This window comes from Triticum aestivum, chromosome 1D (genome assembly GCF_018294505.1).
Source record: "Triticum aestivum cultivar Chinese Spring chromosome 1D, IWGSC CS RefSeq v2.1, whole genome shotgun sequence".
NCBI classification, from domain to species: Eukaryota; Viridiplantae; Streptophyta; class Magnoliopsida; order Poales; family Poaceae; genus Triticum; species Triticum aestivum.
The window spans coordinates 476,746,006-476,757,608 of NC_057796.1; the positions used below are offsets into that span (position 1 = coordinate 476,746,006).

At 47.4% G+C, this 11,603-nt stretch overlaps 1 protein-coding gene and 1 pseudogene across 1 annotated transcript; both read left to right on the top strand.

Moving 5' to 3' along the window:
- LOC123161076 (sugar transporter ERD6-like 4) overlaps window positions 1-8,340 on the top strand; it is a 37,965-nt pseudogene extending 29,625 nt beyond the window's left edge.
- Window positions 8,341-8,443: 103 nt separating this feature from the next.
- LOC123183179 (sugar transporter ERD6-like 4) lies at window positions 8,444-10,019 on the top strand. The gene is made up of 7 exons (XM_044595927.1): window positions 8,444-8,652; window positions 8,779-8,841; window positions 8,922-8,981; window positions 9,086-9,151; window positions 9,249-9,308; window positions 9,416-9,530; window positions 9,635-10,019. The coding sequence occupies exons 1-7, from the start codon at window positions 8,590-8,592 to the stop codon at window positions 9,745-9,747; spliced, it is 540 nt and encodes a 179-aa protein (XP_044451862.1). The 5' UTR covers window positions 8,444-8,589; the 3' UTR covers window positions 9,748-10,019.
- Window positions 10,020-11,603: the final 1,584 nt, after the last annotated feature.

The following is an 11,603-nucleotide window of genomic DNA, read 5'->3' on the forward strand; positions in this document are numbered from 1 at the left end:
ACATCGTCAATTTTCAACCCTTTCTAACTTCATTTGTTATTTTTCATGCATTTACTGATTTTTTTAAGCTATAAGACCCTGAAATTGAAAAGCACTGTAAAATGAAATATGAAAAGGTTGAAACTTGGCATGGTATCATCATTTCACCCATATAGCATGTGCAAAAAAGTAGGGAGGGTTACGACAAAAACTGGATGCACTTCGTGTACAAACGGACAATCTCTTTCGAAGTATGAGGGTTTCATACGGGAACTCGTCTGTTACAACAGACATTTCATTTCTTCACATGTAATTGCAGTGATATTCTAGATCAAAGGCATCACCATAATAGTTGTGGAGAGAAAGTCTTCACTTTTTCTTCGCTTGTGTCCTTTTCTTATTGCGCCGTGACTATGGATAATCTTCATCCTTTATCAGGGTGCTTGGGTCAGCCTTGACTTTGAAGGGAGGAATTTCATGAAACTTTTCATAATCTTCAGACATGTCTGTCTTGCCCTCCACTCCCACGATGTCTCTTTTTCCTGAAAGAACTATGTGGCGCTTTGGCTCATCGTATGATGTGTTCACTTCCTTATCTTTTCTTTTTCTTGGTTTGGTAGACATGTCCTTCACATAGAAAACCTGCACCACATCATTGGCTAGGACGAACGGTTCGTTTGTGTACCCAAGATTGTTCAGATCCACTGTTGTCATTCCGTACTGTGGGTCTACCTGTACCCCCTCTTGACAGATTGACCCATTTGCACTTAAACAAAGGGACCTTAAAATCATGCCCATAGTCAAGTTCCCATATGTCCACTATGTAACCATAATATGTGTCATTTCCCCTCTTGGTTGCTGCATCAAAGCGGACACCGCTGTTTTGGTTGGTGCTCTTTTGATCTTGGACGATCGTGTAAAATGTATTCCCATTTATCTCGTATCCTTTGTAAGTCAATATAGTCGAAGATGGTCGCCTGGACAATGAGTACAGCTCGTCACAAACAGTGTTGTCACCTCTGGGACGTGTTTCCAACCAACTGCCGAAAGTCCTGATGTGTTCACATGTAATCCAATCGTCAGACTGCTCCGGGTGTTTGAAGCGCAGACTGCTCTAGTGTTCATCGACATACGGGGTCACCAAGGTAGAGTTCTGTAGAACTGTGTAGTGTGCTTGAGACCAAGAATGCCCGTCCCTGCATATTATTGAGTCCCCTCCAAGCGTGCCTTTTCCAGTCAGTCTCCCCTCATACCGCGATTTAGGGAGACCAATCTTCTTAAGGCCAGGAATGAAGTCAACACAAAACGCAATGACATCCTCTGTTTGATGGCCCATGGAGATGCTTCGTTCTGGCCTAGCGCGGTTATGAACATATTTCTTTAGGACTCGCATGAACCTCTCAAAGGGCATATTGTGTAGAAATACGGGGCCCAGAATGACAATCTCGTCGACTAGATGAACTAGGACGTGCGTCATGATATTGAAGAAGGATGGTAGGAACACCAGCTCGAAACTGACAAGACATTGCGCCACATCACTCCTTAGCCTTGGTATGATTTATGGATCGATCACCTTCTGAGAGATTGCATTGAGGAATGCACATAGCTTCACAATGGCTAATCGGACGTTTTTCGGTAGAAGCCCCCTCAATGCAACCGGAAGCAGTTGCGTCATAATCACGTGGCAGTCATGAGACTTTAGGTTCTAGAACTTTTTCTCTGACATATTTATTATTCCCTTTATATTCGACGAGAAGCCAGACGGGACCTTTATACTAAGCAGGCATGCAAAGAATATTTCCTTCTCTTCATTGGTAAGAGCGTAGCTGGCAGGACCTTCATACTGCTTTGGAGGCATGCCGTCTTTTTCGTGCAAACTTTGCAGGTCCTCTCGTGCCTCCGGTGTATCTTTTGTCTTCCCATACGCGCCCAAGAAGCCTAGCAGGTTCGTGCAAAGGTTCTTCGTCACGTGCATCACGTCGATTGAAGAGCGGACCTCTAGGTCTTTCCAGTAGGGTAGGTCTCAAAATATAGATTTCTTCTTCCACATGGGTGCACGTCCCTCAGCGTCATTCGGAACAGATAGTCCGCCGGGACCCTTTCCAAAGATTACGTGTAAATCATTGACCATAGCAAGTACGTGATCACCGGTACACATGGCGGGCTTCTTCCGGCGATCTGTCTCGCCTTTGAAATGCTTGCCTTTCTTTTGACATTGATGGTTGGTCGGAAGAAATCGATGATGCCTCAGGTACACATTCTTCCTGCATTTGTCTAGGTATATACTTTCGGTGTCAGCTAAACAGTCCGTGCACGCGTGGTATCCCTTGTTTGTGTGTCCTGAAAGGTTACTGAGAGCAGGCCAATCATTGATGGTTACAAACAGCAACGCATGCAGGTTAAATTCCACCTTTTTGTGCTCATCCCACACACGTACACCGTTTCCATTCCACAGCAATAAAAGTTCTTCAACTAATGGCCTTAGGTACACATCAATGTCGTTGCCGGGTTGCTTAGGGCCTTGGATGAGAACTGGCATCATAATGAACTTCCGCTTCATGCACATCCAAGGAGGAAGGTTATACATACATAGAGTCACGGGCCAGGTGTTGTGATTGCTGCTCTGCTCCCCGAAAGGATTAATGACATCCGCACTTAAACCAAATCATACGTTCCTTGGGTCACCTGCAAACTCAGCCTAGTACTTTCTCTCGATTTTTCTCCACTGCAACCCGTCAGCGGGTGCTCTCAACTTCCCGTCTTTCTTACGGTCCTCACTGTGCCATCGCATCAACTTGGCATGCTCTTCGTTTCTGAACAGTCGTTTCAACCGTGGTATACCACATCACCTTCGCAGGAACCCTCTTCTTGGGGGGCTCGCCGTCAACATCACCAGGGTCATCTCGTCTGATCTTATACCGCAATGCACCGCATACCGGGCATGCGTTCAAATCCTCGTACGCACCGCGGTAGAGGATGCAGTCATTAGGGCATGCATGTATCTTCTGCACCTCCAATCCTAGAGGGCATACGACCTTCTTTGTTGCGTATGTACTGTCGGGCAATTCGTTATCCTTTGGAAGCTTCTTCTTCAATATTTTCGGTAGCTTCTCAAATCCTTTGTCAGGCACAGCATTCTCTGCCTTCCACTGCAGCAATTCTAGTACGGTACCGAGCTTTATGTTGCCATCTTCGCAATTGGGGTACAACCCTTTTTTGTGATCCTCTAACATGCGATCGAACTTCAGTTTCTCCTTTTGACTTTCGCACTGTCTCCTTGCATCAACAATGACCCGGCGGAGATCATCATCGGGCACAATATCGTCTGGTTCCTCTTGATCTTCAGCAGCTTCCCCTGTTGCAGCATCACCGTATTCCGGGGACACATAGTTGTCATTGTCCTCTTCTTCTTCGTTGTCTTCCATCATAACCCCTATTTCTCCTGCCTGGTCCAAACATTATAGTGTGGCATGAAACCCTTATAAAGCAGGTGGGTGTGAAGGATTTTCCGGTCAGAGTAAGACTTCGTATTCCCACATATAGGGCATGGACAACACATAAAACCATTCTACTTGTTTGCCTCGGCCACTTCGAGAAAATTATGCACGCCCTTAACGTACTCGGAGGTGTGTCTGTCACCGTACATCCATTGCCGGTTCATCTGCGTGCATTATATATAATTATGTGTGTCAAAAACCATTACAGATTCACATGGATAGATAAGTGACCAAATTAATAGAAGTTCATCATCATATTAAAACCAAAGTACATACATAGTTCTCATTGAACAACATATAGCTCTCCAGAGCATCTAACTAAACCATACATTGAAACTATGTAAAACCTTTCAATGCAACAACAAATGCGATCATAATCACAACCAAGGTAACAATTGATCCAACGGCATAATGATACCAAGCCTCGGTATGAATGGCATATTTTCTAATCTTTCTAATCTTCAACCGCATTGCGTCCATCTTGATCTTGTGATCATCGACGACATCCGCAACATGCAACTCCAATATCATCTTCTCCTCCTCAAGCTTTTTTATTTTTTCCTTCAAATAATTGTTTTCTTCTTCAACTAAATTTAACCTCTCGACAATAGGGTCGGTTGGAATTTCTGGTTCACATACCTCCTAGATAAATAAAATATATGTCACGTTGGTCGGCATAATTGTCATAAACAATAAATGAACCAAATAGTTTTAAAAGATAATATATACCACATCCGAATCATAGCCAGGACGAGGGCCGATGGGGGTGGATACCAAAACCATCGCACTATATAATAACAAGCAATAATAAAAGTAAGAAAATTAGACAAGTATCTATCTAATCATACAAGTAAGAATTTTTTTCTTTCAGAAAGAAGATAAGAACAAGAGGCTCACCAAGGTGGTGCCGGTGACGAGATCGGCGCGGGCGATCGACGGCGGTGAAGACGGGGGCGGGACGTGACGGACCGCTAAACCTAGACAAATCTCGAGGAAAATGGAGCTTGGAGGTCGAGCTTCGAGAGGAGAAAGCTTAACTAGCGTGGCTCGGGCATTTCATCGAACACCTCATGTGCATAGGAGGTGAGCTAGAGCACCACAAAGGTCTCCCCTCGCCGGCCAGAAAAACAGAGCAGTGGAGTGCTCTGCTCGCGGGCGAGGGGGTATATATAACCACCTCATTGGTCCTGGTTCGTGGCTGGAACCGGGACTAAAGGCCCCCCTTCTGTCCCGGTTCTAGGCACGAACCGGGACCAATGACTGTAGACCAGGAGCGAGGACCATTGGTCCCGGTTCGTGCCTTGAACCGGGACAAGTGGGTCCAGACGAACCGGGACAAATGCCCCACAGGCCCGGCCGGCCCCCTGGGCGCACGAACCGGGACGTATGCCCCCCATGGGTCCCGGTTCGTGACTGAACCGGGACTAATGGGCTGGTCAGGCCCCAACCAAAGCCCTGTTTTCTACTAGTGCTTTGATGTGATATACTTTGTTTGAATGATCAATACCATCACATCATCTTGCTTCAAAAATCTATTTGGGATGATGTGCCACTTAACTTGATTCATGATCACTTTGGCCGAAAAATACTATTTTAAGTTCCTGAAATCATTTATCACCAGGTTCTTGCCACTCTAGTTACAACTTACAACCCTGGTATTAAAAACTAGACCGGACCGGTAGTCCGACCAGAAAAATGTTGAACTGTCGCCGTGCCTGGTTTTTTAAGGTGTACCAGTCTTTTAGTAGAAAAAACCCAGAAAATATAAAAAACGGTGCATCAACAAGTAATCAAACACCTATCCTTCAGGCAAGACATGCTAAATGCCAAATAACCAACTAGGCTAATAACACTTTGTGATTTATTGATGGTTTACATTCAATGTTATGTGCATTCATTTGATGTGAGGTCACAATTTTGAAAACTTGCCTTAAATATTCCGGTTTTTTGTCACCAATGAACCGATGAACCAACGGTCCGACCAGTAAACACCTAAACCGAGAGCCTCACCGATGTGGTCATCTCTTTGGCTCTAACAACCTTGCTCATTCATTTTACAGTCACCGATAATTGCTGCTATTCCAAACATTATCGACTGGCTTGCCATCTCCTACGCAAAAGTATGACAGTAGTACATTTTTCAAAGGTTTAGTTTCACCATTTGCTGCTTCTGAACTTGACGCTTCTTGGCTTTTGTTTCACAGGATACTTCTTTTCTGTATACATGGGACGATTGCTTGGAGGATTTGGTGTGGTCACTATAAAACGCTCCTTTTTCTGCCTGATTATCTTTTGCATGTTTCGATATGTTGAGAACTTATCTGATCAAGTTCTTAGATAAAAAGGATCAATTGGGATGTGAGTGTTTTGGGGACAAATGGACCATTGCATATATAAATTTTATTTTTTGTCAAAAGAACTTTCGACTATATTCTCTTCAGGATATGGGAGGCGCTCTAGGATCTGTGAACCAGGTAGGCCTATCCTCAAAAGCAACTTGTCTTTTCAAAACCAAAACTTAGCTTGTTTTTGTTGAACTCGTTATGCAATTGTTCGCTCCACAATTGTCAATGTCAATTGGTATGCCTATATTCCCGGTATGTTTTATTCCTTGGAGGATGCTTGCGGTGATAGGTAAAATGACTTAACCGAAAAAGGCTTTCGCCCCGCTTTATATATAAAGCAAAGATCAACCACAACCCGGTACAAACGCACTCCACCACAACACACACCCAAGACAGGATACATAGGCGCTGAGCGCAGCAATACGACCACTAGCACTACAAGAGCAACCGGGGGCTCCAACAATGAACATGTCACCGCGAAGATATGAAGCCACATATGACGAACCATGGACTCCAAGACGGTGCCTTCAGGAAGGTTACGACACCGGAGTGCCGACACCGCCTGATATGAGGATTAGAGTTTCCGCTGGAGCCACACGACGGGCAATGAGAGCCACGACAACGCCCTCAAGAAGGAAACAAGCTACGCAGCCGCCGGTCCGTCCGAAGATAGAGCAGATTTTCACCCCGGCCAACACTCACTGCCACCGAACGCCACTCCCCGACAACCACGCTGCCCATGCGTCCATGGCCATTGGGCAGCACCGAGCAACGGGCTCCGCCCATGAGCACCGCGCTACCACCACCAGGGTTGCCGCCCCGGCATCCAAGACCTAGATACCGCCTCACCCGATACCCGCCGCTACCCCAACCGAAGAGATGATCGGATCCCGGGGCAAACAAGCCTCCATCGATTCGTCCAGCAACAACGGGCGCGAGACGAGCATGGTCTTGCTGCCGGGCACGAGACAAGCTCGGTCCTGCTGTCGGGCACGAGACGAGCGTGGTCCTGCTGCCAGGCGCGAGACGAGCATGGTCCTGCAGTCGGGCGCGAGACAAACTCGGTCCTGCAGCCCGAGCGCGAGACTAGCGATGGGCCGCAGCTGAGAAAGGGCCATCCCTTCAACGGAAATAGCATCCGGGCGACGAGGAGAGAAATCGAAGGCCGACAGAAGCCGCCAACGGACGAGCCGACGCCGGAACATGCCCGCCGCTGCTGCTGCCGACCTGCCAAGCTACCGTGGAGCCACCCACGGCCAGAGCCACAACCACACTAAGCCACGGCCCAACCCGCGCCGCCCGGCGAGCTCCAAGCGTCGGAGCCGTCGGGCACGCACCCGCACGACCAGCCGCTGCTGCAAGCCGCCACGGGGCCATCACCACGCCGCGCCGCAACAGATTTGCGGCACCGGCCCGCCACCATCCACCAACGGACCGGCGATGGGAGGGAGTAGCGCCAAACCCAACACCGGCAGAACCACCTGCACCATGTAGAGGCCACTTGCACGGGGAAAGCAGCCGCCCCAGGCAGCACCACGCTAGCCAGGGCACACCACAGAACCTCGCCAGACAAGCCCGGCCGAATAGGCCGTCTCCGGCCAGGTAGGATGGGATCAGCAACTCCAGCCACCGCCAACCAGAGCCGTCGGGGCCTCCACCACGCGCGTCCGCCCTGCCACCCACGTGGCCAGGACGGCCAGCACTGCCGCATCTCGACGACGATGTGCGCCCACCGGATCCGAGCAAAGGAGCCCAGATCCACCGCCAAAACGGCCAGCCGCCGCTCCCCACGGCGAGGAAGACGGAGAGGAGGCGGGGGCCGCCGCCGCGCCGCAGAAGAGGCCGGAGAGCCAAATCCGCCGCGGTGCGCAGCTCCGGGACGCACGCCTTGCCGCCCAGGGCCGGCCTCCGCGCGCGACCGAAGAGAGAGGCCCGCCGGCGGCGGCCGCCTCATGGGCTTTGCCCGGCGGCGTCGCCCGACGGCGGCGAGGGGGGCGGGAGTTTTTTTTTCAGTAGGTGGGGGTGGCGGCAGCGGCATTAGGTTTCACCCAAGCCGCCCCCCCTGGAGAGCGACGCGGTTGGGGTTTTTTTTCCTCTCTCATCGTAAAATGACATAATGCTGATGCGTTACTGAACATTGTTGTTTTCACTGTCAGTTTTCACTAAACCCCTGATATTTCAATTCACAAGATCAGTAATAGTAAATGCCATGTTGGCAAATATGACTACAATCCTGAGATGTCCTAGGAAAATATTTCATTTCTGCTTTCGAAGGAAAAGTTACTTGTGTCAGTAAACAATATAATGCTGATTTCGCTAGTACTTTGTATATGTGTCTAGTTTCTAAACCTCTGACTAGTTCTGATTCAAATCTCCGGGATGCCATTCTTGAAGGAATTTTGCCATGCACAATATTGATACCTGGCCTATTCTTCATTCCAGAATCTCCAAGATGGCTGGTTTGTATATGCAAATGTTCATATATACAAAGTGCTGCATCATTCTGAAATTTTTATTAACCACTTTGTGAGTCAATCTCCAGGCAAAGATGAATGGAGGATTTCGAAACCTCACTACAAGTTTTGAGGGAATTTGAGACTGACATCACCTCAGAAGTGAATGATATAAAGGCAGGCACCGGTCTTTCTTCTTCTGGATTGACTAACTGCAAATCTATTTGAAGTATTTGTGTGTGCGTCTAGTTGCTTGTGAGGAGGAGCAAACATTGGCGACTGAGCTGAGAGTACTTTGTGTATTCTATATTTAACATGAAAAGCTCTTCAGGTATTACAAACAGTGACTTGGCCACATCTGGACTTGGAGGTATTCAGGTGTGTAACTCGACAGATTTTTTCTTGTCTCTTACTCCCTCCGTTCCGATTTACACGACAAGTAAATCGGAACGGAGGGAGTAGTACTGTACTTTACATTATGCTGCTGACAGCATTTGTCATCAGGTTCTTGCCACTCTAGTTACAACCTGGTTACTAGACAGGGCTGGCCGGCGCATCCTACTCATTGTAACTTCCTCCTCCCTGTGAAACTAATTTGTTACTGTAGCTGTCTGTAACTATAGTCTAGCTCTCACTTCAACTACCAGATATCTTCTGCTGGGATGACTATAAGCCTTCTTGCGGTTGCCGTCATATTTTTTATCAAGGTATGTTCAGGTTTCTGTACTACAGGGTAACACAATAAATCACAGGGCCTCTACTGTCAATCTGCTGAACATTTTCTCATATTATCACGGTTTATTTTTTCCAGGACACTGTTTCACAAGACTCTCACTTGTATTACATATTGAGCATGGTCTCCTTGCTTGCTATTGTGGTACGTTCATCCGTCAGTTAAACTGTTTGGTCTGAAAAATCACATTGCAAATATGCAAGCTGTGCCTGAAATACTACTAACTTGACACTTCATTCAGGCTTATGTTATCGCCTTCTCCTTCGGTATGGGCTTCATTCCATGGGTCATAATGTCTGAGGTACAGTGAATTTGCATACTCATCATAGTTCATAAAACTATTTTGGTATGTCACATTATCACTGGAGCATTCACATAACCATACTTTTGGACTTGTTATGTTTACAGATCCTCCCGGTTAGCATCAAGAGTCTGGCGGGAAGCTTCGCGACGCTCGCCAACTGGCTGACTTCCTTTGGGATAACGATGACAGCAAACTTGCTGCTCAGCTGGAGTGCTGGAGGTTCACACTCACTCTTGTGCTTTCTCTGTTCCCCTAGAGTAATAGAATTATTATGAAGCCATAGCCTGACGCAAGTTACTTATGTTTTACAATGATCTCTGCAGGTACCTTTGTGTCCTATATGCTCGTGAGCGCCTTTACGCTCGTGTTCGTCATCCTCTGGGTGCCGGAAACCAAGGGAAGAACCCTCGAGGAGATACAGTGGTCATTCCGCTGAGCCCCGGAGGCCGGAGTAATTCTTCCTGAATGGCATTGTTCTGCAAGTTGGGCATTGTTTTTGTTTTGTACAAGTCCAAGACGATTCTTCCTCGATGAAGGTCAAGCATTTTTTCTGTCCATACAAAGTTGTGTATATTCTTGTACAACATTGGTTCAGACTTTCAGTTGGCTTTGTAAAGGGGGCCTGTGTAGTGACTCTCATCAGATTATACTGCGGTTTTGTGTTTACTGTACCATGGTCAGCCGAGATTTTTTTCGAAATAAAATGTAAGCGAGAATACTAGTTTCTGAGATGGGTAAACGGCTCTTCGAGCGCCGGGGGAAACCCCAGATCCAGTTCCTTGAGTCGGACGACAGCGGCGTCACGGCGTCGTTCCCTTTCATAAAGGCGCCGTCTTGCTGGCTTATGCCGTGTCTGGTACTAGATTCCGAGTGTTAGGGCGTTGTCTTAGTTTGGGTTGTTTTTGTTGGTCTGGGTAGTTTAGCGCTATGTTGTACCTCCTGTTTAGGCTGAGCATCCCATGTCTCTTTGCTTTGGGCACCTTGTTCACGCCATCGTGCCATGCGATGCACCCCTCTATATTCTCATTTCAACTCCTTCTATCAATGAAAGATACGCAAGCTTTGTGTATTCGCGAAAGAAAGATGGGTAAACGGAACAGAAGACACAATCTTCTTGTCACATTTCCATCATTATGGTGGCAAGGCCTTCTGACTTGACTTTCAGATTGATGGCCTTGGACAATGAATTTCAGGGTGTCTATACTCATACTAGATAATTGCACGTGTGTTGCAACTGCAGCATAAATATTCTAGGAACTGTCTAATCATCGGCCGTCTGTTCATTTCGGTTTAGGTCGGTTCTTTGTCGTGTGGGAGTGTGAAACGTGTCTTTGTTGGCTTTCCAGTTCAATCCATAGCTCTGAAAAATTCAACTGATTTCGTTTAGGTGGTCTGCCTGCAGTGTTTTCGGTTTTCCACCTCGATTACCGTACTAACGGACCGGATAGCAAAACCCTTTACCCACTTTTTTTTCGAGGGGGCCCAGTTACCTACTCGCACACATAGTTTTGTTCGTGTTCACGGCGAAACCATTAGTTAAGGAGTACTCGTTACAAAGATCACTCCCACCTTCCCAGGTTACGACAAGTGGCGCGCTTTATAGTTTTCCCCTTTTTCGTAGATCTGTTTATTCAAAATGTTTTATCTCTTAAACCGTGTGTCCAAATCTCGAACCGTTTTCATCGTTGGATTCTTCGCGTCGAGATCTTCGAAACTAAATCCCATGCTGATAGGTTTGACGAACTTTTTTCACGAAAAAACTGAACCGGGAGCACGGGTTTTTTCCCTTTCCGAAAGAGGCACGTCCGTGCCTCTCGCGAAATCACAACCGTACCTCTCGCGGAAGGAAAAAAAACAGAAAACTTCCCGTTTCCGAGAGGCACGGCCGTGCCTCTCGCGGAAGGAAAAAAAACAGAAAACGTGTTTTTTTTCGTTGCCTAAAGGCACGGCCGTGACTCTCGCGAAAGCGCAACCATGCATCTCGCGGAAGCAAAACAGTGCCTCTCGCGGAAGCAAAATCGTGACTCTCGTGAAAAAAATGCGTTTTTTTCGGGCAAAATTTTTTTTGGACCCAAAAGCTAAGGAAGACCGATGGAAAACCAAAACATTGAAAAAAACCAGAAACATTTTGTTTTAAAAGCCGAGAACGTGTGCGGAAAAAGAAAAAAAACAAAATCCGGAGGGAGCGCCCAGAACGCGACACGTGGCGAGCGGCGGAGAGCGCGCCAAGTGGCGCCGATCGTTGCGAGGCTCCCGAAGGAGCGCTCGTTAACTAGTTGCTCTCTGTTCATG